This window comes from Cetorhinus maximus, chromosome 2 (assembly GCF_964194155.1).
Source record: "Cetorhinus maximus chromosome 2, sCetMax3.hap1.1, whole genome shotgun sequence".
Classification (NCBI taxonomy): Eukaryota; Metazoa; Chordata; class Chondrichthyes; order Lamniformes; family Cetorhinidae; genus Cetorhinus; species Cetorhinus maximus.
This window is the reverse complement of record NC_135880.1, coordinates 83376255-83397465: the sequence shown is the minus strand read 5'-3', so window position 1 is coordinate 83397465 and position 21211 is coordinate 83376255. Positions and strand designations below refer to the sequence as shown.

Genomic DNA, 21211 nt, shown 5'->3' with positions numbered 1-21211 from the left:
CTGAATATTGAGGGAAATCATAAATTTATTCTTCAATGCTTGAGGACTTAATTTGACATTTCTGGTTATACACACTTATCACAACATCCTACATCTAACGGCAAAAATGGGGAGGCAATGGCGTAGTGGTATTGTTGCTGGACTGGTAATCCAGAGGCCCAGGATAATGCTCTGAGGACCTGGGTTCGAATCCTGCAACAGCAGTGGAATGGTGGAATGTGAATGCAATAAAAATCTGGAATTAAAAGTCGAATGATGACTGTCGATTGTTGTAAAAACACATCTGGTTCACTAATGTCCTTAAGAGAAGGAAATCTGTTGTCCTTACATGTGACTCCAGATCCACAACAATGTGGTTGACTCTTAAATGCCCTCCGAACTCAGTTGTATCAAACCGCTACAATGTCACAAAAAAAGGAATGAAACCGGACGGACCACCCGGCATCGACCTAGGCACCGTCGACTCATAGGCTAGTCAAGCAACAGCCTGATATTGTCTGTAAGATATAATTCCTTGGGGATGACGACGTCCCAGACACCAACATCACCATCCTAGGTATGTCCTGTCCTACTGGCAGGACAGACCCAGCAGACTTGATGGCACAGTGGGGAGAGAGTTGCCCTGGGAGTCCTCAACATCGACTCCAGACCCCATGAAGTCTCATGGCATGAGGTCAAACATGGGCAAGGAAACTTCCAGCTGATTACCACATATCACCCTCCCGCAGCTGATGAATCAGTGCTCCTCCATATTGAACACCACTTGGAGGAAGCACTGAGGGTGGCAAGGGCGCAGAATGTACTCTTGATGGGGGAACTTCAATGTCCATCACCAAGAGTGGCTCGGTAGCACCACTACTGACCGAGCTGGCTGAGTCCTAAAGGACATAGCTGCCAGACTGGGTCCGTGGCAGGTGCTGAGGGATCTAACAAGAGGGAAAAACATACTTGACCTTGTCCTCACCAACCTGCCTGCCACAGATGCATCTGTCCATGATGGTGTCGGTAGGAGTGACTATTGCACAGTTCCTGTAGAGACAAAATCCTGCCTTCACATTGAGGATACCCTCCATCGTGTTGTGTGGCACTACCACCACGCTAAATGGGATATATTTCGAACAGATCTAGCTGTGGGCCATCATCAGCAGCAGGATTGTATTCGAACACAATCTGTACCCTCATGGCCTGGCATATCCCCCATTCTACCATTACCATCAAGCCAGGGGATCAATCCTGGTTCAATGGAGAGTGGCAGGAGGGCATGCCAGGAGCAGCACCAGGCAGACCTCAAAAAGGTGTCAACCTGGTGAAAGCTATAACACAGGACTACTTGTGTGCCAAACAGCATAAGCATCAAGTGATACACAGAGCTAAGTGATTCCACACCCAGCAGATCAGGTCTACGCTCTGCAGTCCAGCCACATCGAATCATGAATGGTGATGGACAATTAAACAACTCACTGGAGGAAGAGGCTCCACAAATATCCCCTTCCTCAATGTTGGAGGAGCCCAGCAAATCAGTGCAAAAGATAAAGCTGATGCATTTGCTCCAATATTCAGCCATAAGTGCCAAGTGGATGATCCATCTTGGCCTCTTCCATAGATCCTCAGCATCATAGATGCCAGTCTTCAGTTGATTCGATTCACTCCAAGTGATTTCAAGAAATAGCTGAAAGCACTGGATACTGCAAAGGCTATGGGCCCTGACAATATTCCGGCAAGAGTAATGGATACTTGTGGTCCCCAATTTGCTGCACCCCTAGCCAAACTGTTCCAGACAGCTACATCACCGGCATCATCCTGGCTATGTGGAAAATTGCCCAGGTATGTCCTATACACAAAAAGCAGGACAAATCCAACCCGGCCAATTACCGCCTCATCAGTCTACTCTCAATCATCAGTAAAGTAATGGAAGGGGTCATCAACAGTGCTATCAAGCAGCACTTGCTTAGCAATAACCTGCTCACTGATGCCCAGTTTGGGTTCCGCCAGGGCCACTCAGCATTACACCCTTGGTTCAAATATGGACAAAAAAGCAGAGTTCCCGAGATGATATGAGTGTGACTGCCCTTGACATCAAGGCCGCATTTGACAGAGTGTGGCATCAAGGAGCCCCTGCAAAACTAGAGTCAATGGGAATCAGGGCGAAAACTCTCTGCTAGTTGGAGGCATACTTAGCACAAAGGAGGATGGTTATGATTGTTGGAGGGAAGTCATCTCAGCTCCAGGATATCACTGCAGGAGTTCCTCAGGGTAGTGTCCTCGGCCCAACCATCTTCAGCTGTTTCATCAATGACCTTCCTCCATCATAAGTCAGAAGTGGGGATATTCGCTGATGATTGCTCAATGTTAAACATCATCCGCAGACTGCTTCAGTATCTGAAGAGTTATGTCCAAATGCAGCAAGACTTGGACAATATCCAGGCTTGGGCTGACAAGTGGCAAGTAACATCCGAGTCACACGAGTGTCAGGCAATGACCATTTCCAACAAGAGAGAATCCAACCATTGCCCCTTGATGTTTAATGGCATTACCATCACTGAATACCCAACTACCAACATCCTTGGGGTCACCACTGACCAGAAACTGAACTGGACTAGCCATATAAATACTGTGGCTACAAGAGCAGGTCAGAGGCTAGGGATAGTGTGACAAGTAACTTGTCTCCTGACTCTCCAAAGCCTGTCCACCGTCGACAGGCACAAGTCAGGAGTGTGATGGAATACTCCCCACACTTGCCTGGATGAGTGCAGCTCCCGCAACACTGAAGAAGCTTGACACCGTCCAGGACAAAGCAGCCCCTTGCCCCCTGCCACTTGATTGGCACCACATCCACAAACATTCACTCCTCCACCATCAACACTCAGGGGCAGCAGTGTGCACCATCTACAAGATGCACTGCAGGAATTCACCAAGGCTCCTTCAACAGCACCTACCAAACCCACGACCACTACCATCTAGAAGGACAAGGGCAGCAGATAGATGGGAACACCACCACCTGCAAGTTCCCCTCCGAGCCACTCACCATCCTGACTTGGAAATATATCAACCCTCCTTCACTGTCACTGGGTCAACATCCTGGAACTCCCTCCCTAACTGTGGGTGTACCTGCACCATATGGATTGCAGCGGTTCAAGAAGGCAGCTCACCACCACCTTCTCAAGAGCAACTAGGGATGGGCAATAAATGCTGGCCCAGCTAGTGAAGCCCACATCCCGTGAATGAATTTTTAAAAAAATTAATATCATTTGGTCTGTGATAAGTAAACAAATTACAAAACACAATTCTGCGCATTGTGCAGAACGCTTATGTAAAAGGATAATGCAATTTAATCCACTGAGCTCTTTCATCAATTAATTTCATCAGCATTATCGGTGCAGAACAAAATATATTTGTCTATTCAGCCGAGTTTAAAATTACCTGTGAGCAATAAGCTAATGACTGGTTTGCTACACCTAAAACTTCTGAATGCCATTGAAATTGGGAATGGAATAAAAGTACTAAAAGCAGAGTATTTAAAAAAAATTCTCAGAATAAATTTATTATTTACAAAAGCAGATTGATGCAACAAAATTTCTAGAAAAAGACCATTTGGAGAATATATTCAAAAAATGTTGTGTAAAGCAGGAAACCAAACTGTTACTTTACATAAAAAAGCAAACTATATAGGATTTAGCTGTTTGAATTTCACCTTCTTCTTTAATGCACTTTTAAGATCATAAGATGTAAGTAATACGAGCAGGAAAAAATCTAATATTCACATTTTTGACAACACACTTCCTCAATTATAATTCTTTGCAAATTCTAAAAAAAATGTTAGAGCCCTATACATAGCACAGGAGAAAACATCTGGCAGAAAACTTATCTATCCTTCTTCAAAGTTATTTAGGTAATTTTTGTCAGAAAATACTTGATTTATCTGATATTGTTTTTACATAGCTTTTTGCTCTTGCAATAACTACAGGGATGAATGTTTTGATTTCTTTATTACAAAATAAGATGTAAAACTGAATGCTGCAAAACAGATTAAGATAGGAAGTACTAAAAATACAGTGCTGGTCTTTCAGGAATCAAAAAGAGGAAACAGGTTAACAGTGTGCATGGAAATTCTTAGTCACAGCTGAAAAAAACTGATCAATGTTCTTAACTTAAGCGTCATCTTATCTTTTCCCAGTATTGTCATCTTATTTCGGTACTGCTATTGCAGTGGCCAGTATACATGCTGCTGGGCCACATTAAAGTAGAAATTTATGTGAATAACAATTGTACACACCAAAGATGAAAACAAAATGAACAAACCTGTAACAGGCTTAGGTTGGATTTGGTTCTTCACAGGAATGTGGACACCTCCACCAAAAATTGCAGGCCACATTTTGCTGTTAAGAGGATGAGCTACAAGGCGGAATAGCTCATTGCTGGAGTGTGTTCCCAAGCCATGAACAAAAAGACTAAGGTAAACTGCTGTCAATACCTCACAGAGTAGGACTGTCAATTTGGGCTTATCCTCATCTCCAGCAGAATTCAAGAGATTAATTAGTTCCTTTATGCCTGTGAATTAGAATATCAGGAAATTAATGTACTTCCAATTCTTTTGAGAAAGATGCATCCATATTTGCTTTTTTTTTAAAAGGGACAGTTTGTGGAAATATTCTGTGTTGCTTTGTGTTAGTTCATACAAATTATTCCTATTATAAAGGGCAGTACTACTGACCAAACAGGAATAAATGGGGAAAGAGTATACAATTATAAGGGTGAATATTTACACAGACAAAGCAATAAATTTCTGCTACAATGTAAAAAGAACCTTCCAGAACTAGGATTAATGCCTGTTGAAAATTGAGGATCCATATGTACCAATTTCTAACTATTATGCTGGTTTTTCCTCCCAATTTTTAATTTGGATAAATCTATTTAGTGGAACTTGAGGTCAAATGGAAAAATATTTTCAAGTTAAACAATAGGCCATTTTTAACATATATACACACACACACACACACACACACACATGCATTTAGCTATTACCTGGCCATTGGTCTGGGGAAGTATTGGGAGTTACTGCGCCATCTAAGCTGGCTGCTCGGTTTGAACGTTGCTGTGAAAACAGAAAGCTCTGGTAGACCATTCCAGTCAACTGGTTTTCAAATGAAGAACTGAAAAGGATAAAACTCAAGTTTATTTTCTTCACGTTTCAGCTGTGGTCAGCTCAGTCTGTAGTATTCTTGCTTCAGAGTCATAAGTTTCCAGTTTCAAATCCCACTCCAGGTCTTGAGCACAAAAATCAAAGCTGACAATCCAGAGCAGTACTGAGCGAGTGCTGCACTGTCAGAGGTGCAGCCCTCTTAGGTAGATGTAAAAGATCTCATGGCACTATTTCAAAGAAGAGGGGATAAATATTAGCCAGGACACTAGGGATAACTCCCCTTTATCCCTTATAAATAAGGCGTAGGAGAAGTATGCTATTTGGTCCATTGAGTCTGCTCCGCCATTCAATGAGGTCATGGCTGATCTGATAATCCTTAACTCCACTTTCCTGTCTTTTCCCCATAACTCTTAATTCCCTTACTGGTTAAAAAATCTGCCCATCTCCACCTAGAATATACTTAATGACCCAGCTTCTACAACCCTCTGTGGTAAAGAGTTGCACAGATTAACTACCCTCTGAGGAAAGACATTCCTCCTCATCTCTGTCTAAAATGGGCGACCCCTTACTCAGATTATGCCCTCTGGTCCTAGACTCTCCCACAAGGGGAAACAACCTCTCAGCATCTAGCCTATCAAGAATTTTATATGTTTCAATAACCTCTCATTCTTCTAAACTCCAATGATTACAGGCCCAACCTACTCAATCTCTCCTCATAAGAAAATCCCTCCGTACCCAGGATCAACCTAGTGAACCTTCTCTGGACTGCCTTCAATGCCAGTATATCTTTCCTTAGATAAGGGGACCAAAACTCTTCACAGTATTCTCGGTATGGTCTAACTAGTGCCTTGTATCGTTTTAGCAAGACTTCTCTATTTTCATACTCCATTCCCTTTGAAATAAAGGCCAACATTCCAATTGCCGTCCCTATTACCTGCTGAACTTGTATGTTAACTTTTTGGGATTCATGCACAAGGACTCTCAAATCCCTTTGTGCTGCAACTTTCTGCAGTCTTTCTCCATTTAAATCATATTCAGTTCCTCTATTCTTCCTGCCAAAGTGCATAACCTCACACTTTCCCATATTCTATTTGCCACTTTTTTTGCCCACTCACTTAACCTGTCTATATCCCTCTGTAGACTTTGTCATCCTTACCATTTGCCTTCCCACCTATTTTTGTATCATCTGCAAATTTGGCATAGTAAATTCACTTTGCTCATCTAAGTCATTAATATATATTGTAAATAATCGAGGCCCCAGCACTGATCCCTGTGGCACTCCACGAGTTACAGGCTGCCATCCTGAAAATGCCCCCCTTATCCCAACACTCGGTCTTCTATTAGTTAGCCAATCCTCGATCCATGTTAATATACCAACCCCAACACCAAGGGCTCTTATCTTCAACATCACAAAAACAGATTATCTCGCCATCATCACACTGTTGTTTGTGGAAACTTGCTGTGCACAATTTGGCTGCCGTATTTCCAACATTACAGCAGTGACTGCACTTCAAAAGCAATTCATTAGTTGTCAAGTTTTGAGGCGTCTGGTGGTTGTGAAACACGTTATATAAATGCAAATCTTTCCTTTTCTTTTTTTCCTTTATTGGAATATTATCTGACTTGATCCTCAAAACGTCTATCAATTCATGTCAAGTCTCAGGTAGAGAAGGAAATTATGACAGAGGAAGAGGAAAACCAAGCGCCAGGCAGTGAGCTAAAGTAAAATATAAAAAAGGGAATTAGAGATGAGAGACCATTAGAGAGTGGGCAAGTGAAAGGGAGCTAAGATAAAGACACATTTGTAACTGTCCTGTCTAGCTTAATCAGTGGGTAGCTAGGCATTAAAGCAGATGTACCCATGACTGGTATGAGCTGTTGGAAAAACATTAATTCAGAGAATAATTATTGATGGACTTGTAAACAGGAGTTACATATTTGCAGCAAAACAGTGCAATGCAGTGCATAGGACCAAAAATGTGTAAGGCAGGGATAGAACATGCACGTAGTCTAGTTTGGGTGAGCAGTGGGGGAGGGTAGGGAAGGGGGTGTGATGGAGTGGTGATGCGATGTAGGGGAGTTAGAGAAATTGAACAAATGACTACACACATAAGACACAATGTGCAGTTAAAGGGGAGAGAGCAAAATATGGATAGAGTCATGGTGGGGGTGGTGTGGGTAAAGGAGGAGAGACAGAGGAAGAGGGGAGAAGAGAGAGGGTTCCAAGGAATTGTGGGGACAAAAAGGGGGGCTCACGAGAAGGGGCTATGACTTAAAGGGGCAAATGAGAGACAGACAGGGAGAATAGGAATGGGGTAGTGAAGGAAACACTAATACATACTTATTTGCAACTCAGTTTGTTGTTGTATGTATTGGTAGATGAGTGAGCATTGACTTTCATTGTGATGATGAGTAAGTGAAGAAAGTTTGGTTTGGGAGAGGGGAAAAATAATAATGTAGATGACTGGATGATTAGAAATGGAGCCATAATACTAGTGGACTAATGAAGGATAGGCATGATGTGGGAGGAGAAGGGAAGGCAGTTGAGTAAGGAGTCTATGAACATCTAGAGATGTAAGTGGAGAAAGGAAAAAGATGCAGAAGTAGAGAATAGTCTCAAGTAAATCAAATGAGGGGGGTGAAAAAGGAGAATATGGTCAACTCAGCTAAGAAAGAAAAATTGACAGAGAAGAGGAAGGGGGGGTAAGGAAATGGGCTATCTCAAGAAAGATACAGAAAAAGGGAGTAGAAGTGGAAGGAGGAAGAAAACATATATCCAAAAACAACAGATTGCATGATGCACATCAGATGAATTTCAAGAGATTGCCACAATGCCCTGCATTTACACTTACCTGTAACTGTGGCCATCACAAAGACATTGGTAGAGGCAAGCAGACAGAGACGCTGCTACAGTGTGCATTACATAGATCTAAAGGGAAAAAAAAGTAGTTAAGTATTCAGTTGAGGCAACAGCACTACATCATTCTGACGGCTACCCATGATCCTAGAAATTCAAACTTCTATTTTAACCGCAAGGTGTATGAAAGTTTTGTTTAAAGACACAAGTTTAGAGTTTGAATTATGTGATTAAGTACAATGTTCTTCAATCACATTTTAAATCCACTATAATACACAACTCAAAATGAGAAAGCCATTTTGTTTACCTAGCCATTTCAGTAATAGGAGCTAATTCAAAAAACAAGTGCTGGTGAGCTAATGTAAAATTGTAGCTATCAAGCTAGTGCATTATTTCAGATATTTATAGCCCCAAGGCTTAAAAGCAGCACGTGTTAGTCCGGAACTAACTGCTACAATTCCCGTATTAATCAGACAATAAGTGCTTATGCAGTAATGACAAGTGAAGAAGAAAAATAACAATGGAAAATGCTGGAAATACTTAGCAGATCTGGGAGCATCTGTGGAAAGAGGAACAGAGTTAGTGTTACAGGTCTGTGACCCCTGTATTGGGCAATGGTTCAGCACCACAGAACTATGGGAAGAATCTGGACAACATACAGTTATCATATCAATGCCCTGGAGCAACAACATCAACACTCTTATAAGGGTTTTATGAATCAAGTGGGATGACAAAAGAACAAACATGAGCGTCTTCCAAAACACAGATATGCCAAGAATAGAGGCCATGATAATCTCACATCAACTAAAATAGACATGCCATGAAATCAAAATGCTCAACACAAGACTGCCAAAACAGGGGCTCTACTCAGACATGTCAGGGAGCCAGCTTACACAGGAACAAAGAAAACATTGCAAAGACAATCTCAAAATCTCCATGAAGGTATGCTCTATTAACATCAATACATGGGAAACAGATGCCCAATCTCAACCAAAATGGCAATCCATCATCAAAAGTAGTGTCAAGGCCCCAATCCACAAGGGAAGCCAGTGAGAAAGAACAGTAAGAGACATGGAAAGAGAGGGCAGCTACACAAGCCAATAATCCATCAATACCTATACTGGGTTGACAATCGATTTCCTCAGGGGGAGTGCCTGCAAGGCCAAATAGGACTGAACCCATCTGAAAACCCACAGCCAACATTGGCATCTCACTTCCACCCAGCCATCAGCAAGGAAGAATCATCTGTGATACAAGGGATTACTGATGTTGATGAGTAACATTTTCAAAAGTAAACTGTTTAAAGAAAGAGCCTTCCTAAGAATCCAGACAAAATGTGAGGAATATTTTATTAGAGTGAAGTTGGTACCTTGGCAGAAGGCCAGCATCATAAGCCCAACACTCCAGCTTGTACAACTTCACTGGAGATGTCCAAGCTTTTGTTTTATTCATTCGTGGGATATCAATGTTGCTGTCTAGGCCAGCATGTATTGCCCAACTCTAAGTGCCTTCAAGAAGGTGGTGGTGAACTGCTGCCTTGAGCTGCTGCAGTCCACGTGATGTTAGGGAGGAGGTTCCAGGATTTTGACCTAGTGACAGTGGAGGAATGGCGATATATTTCCAAGTCAGGATGGTGAGTGGCTTGGAGGGAAACCTCCAGGTGGTGGTGTTCCCATATGTCTGCTGCCCTTGTCTTTCTAGATGGTAGTGGCCGTGGGTTTGGAAGATGTTCTCTGAGGAGGCTTGGTGAGCTCCTACAGTGCATCTTGTGCATGGCAAACACTGCTGCCACTGTGCGTCAGTGGTGGTGGGAGTAAACCTTTGTGGCTAGGGTACCAATCAAGTGGGCTGCTTTGTCCTGGGTGGTGTCAAGCTTCTTGAGTGCCATGAGAGCTGCACTCATCCAGGCAAGTGAGAGTATTCCCTTACATTCCTGACTTGTGCCTTGTAGATAGTGGACAAACTTTGGGAGTCAGTGAGTTACTTGCTGAGGATTCTGAGCCTCTGACCTGCTCTTGTAGCCACAGTATTTATATGGCTAGTCCAGTTTAGTGGTGCTGAACATTGTGCAATCATCAGCAAACATCCTCACTTCTGACCTTATGATGGAAGGTCGGTCACTGATGAAGCAACTGAAGATGGTTGGGCCTCGGACATGACTGAGGAATTGCATATAATACAGCATATCATACTGAACTACACTCGCAAGTCAGTGATGGAATCAACTGGAGTCAATTCTGAGACACACGATAAACTGTCACTTAGAAAGGCACGGACTGATCAATGATAGTCAGTATGGTTTTGTTAGGGGAAAATCATATCTTATTCACAAATAGAATTTTTTGAGGAAGTAACAAGGAGGACTGATGAGGGAAGTGCAGTGGATGTTGTCTACATGGATTTTAGTAAGGCATTTGACAAGGTCACACATGGCAGACTGATCAGAAAAGTGAGATCCCATGAGATACAGGGGAAGGTGGTGAGTTGGATCCAAAACTGGTTCAGCAACAGGAAAAAAGGGTAATGGTCATTGGATATTTTGCGAATGGGAAGCGTTCCACAGGGCTTAATGTTGGGGCCCTTGCTGTTGCTTCTATATAGGAATGATTGGACTTAAATGTGGGAGGCAGATTGGGAAATTTGCAGCTGACACTAAAATTGGCCATGTAGTTGATAGTGAGGAGGACAGCTGTTGTCTCCAGAAAGATGCCAATGGTTTGGTTGAGTGGGTGGAAAAATGGAAATCAATCCAGAATAGTGTGAAGTAATGCATTTGGGGAGGGCAAACAAAACAAGAGAACACCCAATAAATGGGAGAATAGAGAGAAGTTGAGGAAGTGAGACACCTTGGAGTGCATGTTCACAGGTCCCTGAAGGTGGCAGGACAGGCGGATAAGGTGGTGAAAAAAGCGTACGGAATGCTTTCCTTTTTTGGGTGAGGTATTGAATACAAAAGCAGGGATGTAATGATGGAACTGTATAAAACGCTGGTTAGGCCAAAGCTGGAATTGTGTACACAATTCTGGTCACCACATTACAGGAAGGACATAATTTCTCTGGAGAGAGTACAGAGGAGATTTGCAAGGATGTTGCCAGGGCTGGAAAATTACAACTGAAGAAATACTGGATCAGCTCAGTTTGGTTTCCTTAGAGCAGAAGAGGCTGAATGACCTAATTGAGGTGTACAAAATTATGGAGGGGCTTAGACAGGGTAGACCTGTTCCCTTCGCTGAGGGGTCAATTACCAGGGGGCATAAATTTAAGGTGACTGGTAGCAGGGTTAGAGAGGACATGAGGAAAAAGCTTTTTCACCTAGAGGGTGGTGGGCAACTGGAATTCACTGCCTAAATTGGTGAGAGTTGAGGTTGAAATGCTCAACTCAATTAAAAGGACCTGGATCTGCACCTGAAGAACGGTAACCTGCAAGGCTACAGACCAGGTGCTAGAAAGTGTGATTAAAAATGAGCAGCTAGTTTCTTTTTCTCTCTACTTTTGGTTAGCGCAGAAACAATGGGCTGAATGGCCTCTTTGTGTCATAACTTTTCTCTGGTTCTATGGAATGCAGCTTATTTACATTTACTAGCGGGTGGCAGAGAATTGAATAAAACATTACTTCAAATAAAATGATATATTTTAGAATGATGTAATACAAAAAATTCAACATTGTGGTGCCTTTCGTGCTGAGACAAACTACATAATTCGCAATTTTGTAGTTAAAAAATAAATTACAGCAGCGTGAAAAATTTAAGATAGTAGCGACAATTGGAACCTGTTGGAGTTTTTTTTAAAAAGCACAATGGAAATATCAGTAAAACAAATATGTATTTAAATAGATGAGCACAAGTACCTCGTTATGCTCTCAGGTCTTTTCAACAACAACTTGCATTTATATAGTGCTGTTAATGTAACAAGTGCTTCAAAACATCACATCTAATTAATAACTTTTGAAGTTCAATTTGTCACTTGCTTTGCAGACAAATGTGAGTCAATTTGCACAGAGCAACGATGATGAATGAGCAGCATAATCTATTTCTGGTGATGTTGAGCGGTTGAATGTTGACAGAATCACCTGGGTAACCACTTTACAAATAGTGCTACAGCAGCTTTTCATATCCCCTGAAGCACCAGTACAGGAAAACATGGCTCTTCTTACTATATCATCTAAAAGAGAGCACCTCCAACAATGCAGCCATCCTTAATAGTTTACTGAAGTATAGTGAGATCATGTTTTAGATTACATGCTCATGACGGTTGCTGACAGTGCCTTAGCCGTGAATCCATAATGGCAGCTGATACTTTCCAGGTTTTCCCTCAATACAGTGTGGTCGAATCCATGGAGAAACCACCACTGATGGGAGGGCTGCAACAAACAATCAAATGGATGAAAAACAACAAAGCCTCCAGCCCGAGTGGTATTCCAGCTGAGGTCTTCAAAACTGGTGGGCTTACGCTCATAAAGGCTCTATGCACTCACCTGACAGGTTTGGGAGGAACAAAAAAACCCCCACCGTCACCCCACTTCAGAAATGCAACCTTTGTAACTATCTTCAAGAAGGGGGATAAACCATGCTGTGGAAACTATCAAGGTATTTCCTGCTTGCCCACAGCAGGGATAATCCTGACATCCATTCTCCTGAATTCTCCTGTGGTTGAAGAAATCCTCCCAGAGGGACAGTGTGGCTATAGACTAGTGCTTCCCAAACAATGGGTCAGGGTCATGAGATCTGAGCTGCTGTGGAGCTCAGACTGATTTCTGACAGCGGCAAGGTCCCTTTAAATGCTTGTGACTTTAGACTGGACGAGGACGAATGGACTGCTCTCTAAGGCCCTCTTGCTGCTTCAAACTAAGTCTGTGAGAAGGTAGGTGTTTATTTTCTTTAGAGAAACCCTGCCTTTTTATTAACTACCGCAACGCTCAACTCCTGTTCCCTCACCACTCGGCCCCCCTCCACCCACCACACCCCCTTCAGCAACTGACAATTCCTTCCTCCCGACCCCATAGCAACTGAAGCTTCCCCTCCCTCAGCAACTGATATTTCCCCCACGCTCACCTCAACAACTGAAGCCTTCCCCCTCCCCTGCCCGATTGTAACTGAAGCTTCCCCCCATGCTCAGCAATTGATGCCAGCCCCCACTCTCCTACTCCCCAAATTGTCACTCTGGGGTCACACAAATTCTGAGGCATTAAAATGGGGTCACACAGGAAAAAAATTTGGAAGCACTGCTTTGGACCTTAATCTAAAGGAACCTCTTACATGGTCTTTATTGCCAGACAAATCCAAGAAAAATGTCAAGAACAACATCAGGAACTCTTCATTGTATTCATCCACCTGACCAAAGCATTTGGCGCAGTAAATCGCAAGCTCTGATGATTGTACTCCAAAGATTTGGATATCCAAGAAACTTTATCACAATCCTGAAACTGCTTCATGATGATATGACTGCACTCTCTTCAGAAAGAGATCTGAAACAGGTGCCTTCAAAATCCAGACTGGTGTCAAGCTTGGCTGTGTGATAGCTCCCATACTATTTACAATCTACCTGACACAGGCTAGTCACCTCAAAGGTCAACTTCTTTTTGGTGCGAGTATTAAATACTGCCTAAGTGGAAAACTCTTTAACTTCAATCATCTCTTTGCCAAATCTAAACTGACCATCATAGACCTACATGATCTACAGTTTGCAGAGCAGTTGCTGTCACTACACTGCAGTGCTGCAGCAACACCTGCACTGCATTAGCAACACATAAAAGCGCTAGAGAAATTCCATCAACAAGCCTCCGCCGCAACCTCTGGATTCAATGGGAGGACCATTGAACAAATGCTAGCGTCCTTCTTGGAGCCAGCTCCTCATGCATTTCGGCAAAGCTCCTGCAAAATTAACTTTGGTAGGCTGGACACAATGTCTGGATGGTTAAAAAGCATCTCCCCTTCCAGGGCCTGTTTTTGCTACTCTCAAAGAGCCAGCATTCCAAGGGAGGAAAACATTTCAAAGACATACTGCAGCTCTCCTTGAAGCATAGTAGCATTGATCTTAATGGCTGTGGGGAGCTTGCTATCAATCGTTCATAATGGTGACAACTTGTCCATCAAGCTGCATCACACTTTAAGTCGCAACACCTTGATGACGAGGCGGAGAGGTAGCACTGAACGAAAGGAAGCAAATCCTGCACTCCAGATCCCACTACTTCGTAGAACATCCTGCCCCATGTGTTAGAATATTTGTGGGTTGGGATTTGCCCTGTTCAGTCACATGAAGGCCCATGGCAGAAACTGGTGACCCTGAGTAGGCACCATCCTCAAATCGAAGGGACAGCCAGCAAAAGACAAATGGAATGCGCAGGTGGTCAGTTGTGCTCGTGAGGCTGGTGGGATGGATACTGAGAGTTGTGCATACTGATGCTGTTTGGGAGGAGATGTGGAGGATGTGTAGAAATAAATGGCTTCAAACTTCAAGTCAATGTCTTAACTCTGGGTGTGGGCAAACTTTTCGGCCAGAAGGGCGCATCTGGGTATGGAAATTGTATGGGGGCCGACTTGTAGAATTATTCATTTCTTGAGTGTTAGAAAATACATTTTGGTACAAATAAAAGTAAAACCTTAATCATAATTATATAATCATAACAATCTATTGCGTAGAATAGCAAAACCAAATGTACCCTGTTTTTCACAGCCTTTTGGCTTAAAATGACCAATGTAGTTTGTCATACCTCTGCAATGGCAATGTTCAAGGTCACTCTTTCTCTCTCCACAGATGCTGTCTGATCTGAGAACTTCCAGCATTTTCTGTATTTATTTCAGAATATTTTGATTTTGTCTTGCCAACATAAATGCTACTTCAATACAATATGAGGTTGCAAGAACCACCAAGGGAAAAGTAGTTACGAGGAGAGAAAGAAAATGTGGAGAGATCAAAGGCATGTCTGAGACAGTCACATCTTGTAGGGAAAACAGAAATGGGTATCCTCTTTCTACTTCTCACTCCTACAGCTGGGATTTAGTAACCTCATAGCACATTTTAAAAGAAGTGTTACCAAATACATCTATAAACTGTCCCACAGCTGTTAAGATATACATGCTAAACTTTCAATTTTGTCAAAACACAAAAGCCGAACTGAAAACCACACGTACCTCACTTTCTATTACATTTATCATCCTCCTTCTAAAAGCCTAAATCTTAGTTGAATCTCTGGCAGGAACAGAAGATGCTTTTTCAACTCCCATTTTCAGAAGTGCCTAATAACTGATCACTGAGAAGCCCAGCTCAAAATGTTAAACCAAGATTGCTTCTGGAGGACTTCAGTCATATGTATCTTGAAACTAGCTTCAGGTAGCAGAATTTATGCTTGCATATTTCAATCCCTTATCCACTAGCAGAATTATAGGTCAAGTTTTTGATGGATCAACAAATCTGCTATCCTCTGGTTCTTTTGTCAATTAGCTTAAATCTTTGGTCTCTGGTTACCGACACGTCTGCCAAGTGGCTTGCAAAGTATGCTTAAACTTAAGACAAAAGTTGCATCAGCAGGGTGAATCTTGTGCGTAACTGCTAACTTATTATCTCACTATTATGGTGACAGGTAAGTGGCTGGAACCACAACAGAAAGCAGACTTCATTTTGCTTTTAATTTTTAAAAAAATGTAATGTGTATCACAACATAAAAGTAATGAGTGTTAACTTTAAACATTTGCGGCTTGTCATTTAGCTTGATCATATTTTCTTTTATAAAGTTCCTTGCTTGTTTTGAATTTTGGCAATATTCAAAATAAAGAAATGCAGAAGAGGCCACAAAACTTTACATCAATGCCAGTGTGACTAAGACTGTGATAGCCAAAACACTAGATGCAATTGGCTACCACAGATGTTTTGTTATCAAAATGTTACATTGTCAGTTCTACAACAGATTGAGATATGTGTGTTAAACTAACGCCTACCTTGTTATTTCTGATGTCTGGATGCGGAGGAGAATCAAATTCCACAATGGTATGCACAATGTCATGAGTAAGGTTGCTCAGATGGAGTCTAGGGTTAGCCACCACAGTTTTAGCACTTGCAGTGCAGGCAAACAGGAGGGGTATTGATGCAAGTTGCATCAAAGGACTAGTGGCCTCTTTCACCGAATGCTCCTAAACACAAATCAATAGATATGGTTTGAAAGTCTGTACATTTTAAAATGCATTTTCACTGATGAATATACCAATGTAAATGAATCATTACAAATTCTTCCCTAATTTGAGAACTGTCCCAGTCCTTGAAACTTCTCATTGTATTTTCATTAAAAACCAGAATTGGGGACATATTTACAGTGTATTTATGCCTATAACACTAATTGTGCTAAGTCACTGATGCAATCTATGTGCATTCTCTGGACCTAATATTCAGCAAATAAAAGAGTTAATCTGGATTTATTTGAGAACCTAGATTAGCCATGGTCATATTGAATGGCAGAGTTGATTTAAAAGGCTGAAATGACCTACTTGCGCAATAAAGTTTTTATCTTTAGGAACAATAAGATGATTTTTTTTTGTATATTCAGGCAAACATCAATCTTTCATTGCTAGTTTGAGGTGGAGCAAGTGCAGCAACGCAATGACAATTAATCACATCAATGATCCACTGGTGATCAAGATCACTCAAGTCACATTGTTTACTGAAAGAAATATTACAACTGCTTCTCTATGCATAATCAATAATTTTTATTGTGTCACTATCATAATGACAGACAAATTGTTGGAACCACAATAAAAACAGTTTGTTTAAAGTAAAGTTTATGAACCTATCAAGGGGCTGAGTCAAAAAAGTGATGCCCATGAGTGATAAGTAATTACAGGTTGCCATTGTGCTGGATTGCGTCTTAAAAATAAACTTATTTGTTTCTTTGAATTGGAGCTAGTCAAAGAAATCTTTTTGAAGATATGAAAGATTACCAGGTTTTTTTCATTGAAGTGCAATTTCCCACCCATACCCCCCTCCCAATGACTTTCTCCTTTTAACACAAAGTAAAACCTGAAAAACGCAAGCTTCTCATTTGTCAATTAAAATTGATTTCAATCATTTTTAACTTATTAAACACTAACATTTTTTAATGGCGAAATATAACTTCTAACATATTTGGTATAGGCATTTAAAGTTAAAAATATCCCCATATTCAAAATGATGACACTATAGGCTTAGTTACATTTTGACAAAACAGCAATAATTCTTACTGGTGTTGCTGATGCAGTTCGAAAGTGAATGTCTAGGAATTAATTCCAACAAAGCTGATTACATAGTAATAAAATTGACCATCTGTGAAATGCACTCATTATTTCAAAATTCTTGTGAGCTGTCTGGTAGACTCTGAATTTTACACAATTCATGCCCAGTTTCACATTCTTTCAAATGCCCATCAAATTTGGACATAGGATATTTTTGCAATAACAATGGTAGAAAATATAGAGTGCAGCAAGTCCCAATAACAGAAAGAAAATGATCAAGAATTGAGGATTTAAAACCTGATCAAAAACCAACTGCACAGATGTTATAATATGTCATACCATGGAGTAGTGGAATGTGCCTCCAATTCAGTATTTTGGTACAGCATACAAGTGCCAACCAGATAAAATACCACACAGGGAGGGAGCAAATTAGTCAAACCCTAGTTTCAATTCAAGGAAGGCATTGCACTGAGGCATGAGAACAATTACCATACAACACAAATTACCTGCTGCGATTCCTGTAAAAGAAGAATCAACTCCATCCTAACTGATGCTAGGCCTCCGCCATGAGACCCATGAAGACTACAATAGCTAAGAAACATCCTTAGAAGGGACTGGTTTTGCAGAAGCCACAGTCTCCTACGCTGCAAATATTCTTGCTGGTGAAATGACTTTTGTTGGTCAATAGTTCCATTTTCTGCTTGTCCATTGTTAGGTACTTCATCCCAGACACCTTCAAAGCTATCTTTCATAACTTCCAGATCAATGTTGTAATTACATGTTTTCTGTAAGGCTATAATTTCTCTCTCAAGCCAGTTGTATAATTGATAGCGGAGTTTGCCACCATCAATCTCATATCCAGTAGACAATGTACGCAGCTCTGTTGTAAGTATCTTCAAGCAAGCTCCAAATTTTAACTGTGCTGCGATGACATCTTCCGATGGACGTAAAAAATCATCAGCTGAACTGGAGAAATTACAGTAACTTTCTCCTTCCACTTTTTCAGCAACAGAACATGGTGGATTTATCTCTTTCATTGACAGGCCATTCTCTTCCTGTTCATCATCTTTATCACTATCCCATTTTAATTCCAGTGGCTGTTCTTCAATAGTTAGAGAAGATTGACTCCAATCGAAACTAAGAGATGAACTGGATTGTCCATTTGACAGCCAATCAAAAGAGGCTTTAGATTCCACACCATTTACTGTTGGTGATGAGAAATCACAATCCAAAACTTTACGTTTAGATTCTTCTAATGAAGGACTAATAGTGAAATAAGAACTTATTTTATTTTGTAAAACCTTTGGCTTCATGGTGACTGCTGGCATCTTAGACAAGACTTCAAGGGCTAACATTGGACAGCCAGCTTTAAAATGTGCATTTGCAGTTGCAAAGAACAATCTTCTTTCAGCTAAGCTGATTTTATCTGCCAGACCACTTTCCACAGTTAATCCCATCTGTGATGCTGTCTTCTCTGAAGAAGCAAAGTGTCGTCGCAACAAAAGGGGGTGGGTTCGCAAATAGTTGTAGAAATTAAATACACCAGGGTTGCATGAAGTAGGCTTGATGCATTCTGAAAAGAGATTTCACAACATTGTCAGACATTAAATTATTTCATCGTACTTTCCTACACTTCAAAAGTACTTCTTTTGCTGTTAAGCACTGAGTGGTCTGGCGGTTGTGAAAATCGCTGTATAAATGCAAGTCTTTCTTTATGAATAAAGTTTAACACTTAGTCAAGAGCTAGCTCTAATTTTAAACTCATGCTAACAGGCTCAGTAACATTTATATGCTCATGGAATAAAAGGGACAGTAGCAACATGGATACAAAATTAGCTGAGTAATAAGAAACAGTAATGGTTAGTGAATATTTTTCAGGCTGGAGGAAGGTTTGTAGTGGAGTTTCCCAGGGGTTGGTATTGGGATCTTTGCTTTTTCTGATATATGTTAATGATCTAGAATTTGGTGTGCAGGGGACATTTTCAAACTTTCCGGATGATACAAAACTTGGGAGGCATTGTAAACTGCGAGGAGGACAGTACAGAACTTCAAGAAGACATAGACAAGTTGGTGGAGAGGGCAGATAGGTGGCAGATGAAGTTCAATGCAGAAAAGTGCGAGGTGATGCAGTTTGGTAAGAATAACATGGAGGCAAGATATAAAATAAGGGGTACAATTCTCAAGAGGGAGCAGGAACAGAGGGACCTGGGTGTATATGTTCATAGCTCAGTGAAGGTGGCAGGACAGCAATTCATAGAGCTTACAGCACCCTGGGCTTTATTAATAGGGGCATAGAGTACAAGAGCAAGGAGGTTATGCTGAACTTATATAAGACACTAGTTAGACCTCAGCTGGAGTAGTATATACAGTTCTGGGTACCACACTTTAGGAAGAATGTGAATGCATTGGAGGGAGTGCAAAAGAGGTTTTCAAGAGTGGTTCCAGGGATGAGAAACTTCAGTTATAAAAATAGATTAAAGAGAATGGGGCTGTTCTCCTTGGAGAGATGATTAAGGCCAGGATTTTCCCCTCGGCGATTTGGGGGCGGGGCCCGCTCGCCGTGGGGGAAAATGACGCGGGATGACGTTGGGAACCCCCGACATCATCCCGGTCCCTTTAAATTTTTAGGAAGGCGAGCAGACAGCGAAATCAGCTGTCCGCCCGCCGACCTGTCAATGGCCAATTGAGGCCACTGACAGGCTAGCTAAGATAATTAAAGGCCTGCTCGTCCAAGCTTAAGGCTGGCGGGCAGGCCAGGAGCCCCAGCGGGCTTCTGATTATTCATGAAACTTTATCCACTGGCGGGATGAAGTTTCATGTCCGTTTTTAAAATATTTAATAAACTTTGCGTTTCTTATTAACATGTCCCACCTCGTGTGACATGTTAATAATTTTAATATTTCTCTATTTTTTGACTTTTCTTACCTGCCAGTAAACTCCCTGAGACAGCACTTTGTCTCAGGGAGCAGTGTGCTCTTTCACGCACATGTGCGAAAGAGCGTACTTTGACAGATGGGGAATCCCTCCACCCCCGCACAGGAAGCGCTGAAGGCCACTGGGCGGGCCTTAATTGGCCCACCCACTCAAAATGGTGGCGGGCCCAGTTTCGGCGGCGGGGGTCAGCTGTACACCCACTGCCGAGCCAGTGGGGCCTGCCCACCATCCAAGGGCAAAATTCTGCCCTAAGAGGTGTGCAAAATCATGAGGGGGTTGGATAGAGTAGATAGGAAAAAACTGTTCCCGCTCACAAAAGGATCAAGAATGAGGGGGCACAGATTTAAAGTGTTTTGCAAAAGAGACAAATGTGATGTCAGAAAAAAACTTTTTCACACAGTAGTTTGTGCCTGGATATGTGGTGGAGGCAGGTTCAACCGAGGCATTCAAGGAGGCATTGGATGATTATTTGAATAGAAACAATGGGCAAGGGTACAGGGAAAAGACAGGAGAATGGCACTAAATCATAATGCTTATTTGGAGAGCTGGTGCAGACATGATGGGCCGAACGGCCTCCTTCTGCACCGTAACAATTCTGTGATTCTATGATATCTAGAGGACTAGAGTACTAAGGAGTAGAAGTCATGTTACAACTGTACAAAGCCCTGGTTACATCACACCTGAATTGAGGTGAGCGGTTCTAGGGACCAAACTTTAACAAGGATATACTGGCCTTGCAGTGTAGGTTTACCAAAATGATACCTGGTTAAATTATCAGCAGGGATTACATAAGCCAGTGTTGTATTTTCCTGGAACTTAGAAGGTCAAGGAGTGATTTGATTGAAATTTAAGGGAAAGGGAATATCAAGGGTTAATACAGAAAAACTATTTGCACTGGTTGGGGCATCTAGGAATGGGGGCACAATCTAAAAATTACAACTAGACCTTTCAGGAGTGAATTTAAGAAATTATTCTACATAAAGGGGTGGTAGAAGTTTAGAATTCTCACCACCAATGGCAATTGATACCAGATCAATTGTAAGTTTTAAAACTGGGATTGTTAGATTTTTGCTACTGAAAGAT

At 41.7% G+C, this 21211-nt stretch overlaps 1 protein-coding gene across 3 annotated transcripts in view; it reads right to left on the bottom strand.

The window, feature by feature from the left end:
- The window catches only part of dmxl1 (Dmx like 1), a 259834-nt gene that overhangs the window by 91175 nt on the left and 147448 nt on the right, over positions 1–21211 (bottom strand). For all 3 annotated transcript variants that reach the window (XM_078566607.1, XM_078566622.1, XM_078566614.1), the window contains exons 24-28: positions 17701–18767; positions 15932–16123; positions 7993–8069; positions 5023–5150; positions 4300–4548 (exon numbers count right to left, since the gene is read on the bottom strand). In XM_078566607.1, coding sequence (XP_078422733.1) covers positions 4300–4548; positions 5023–5150; positions 7993–8069; positions 15932–16123; positions 17701–18767 — 1713 coding nt within the window. The remainder of the gene's footprint in view (positions 1–4299; positions 4549–5022; positions 5151–7992; positions 8070–15931; positions 16124–17700; positions 18768–21211) is intronic.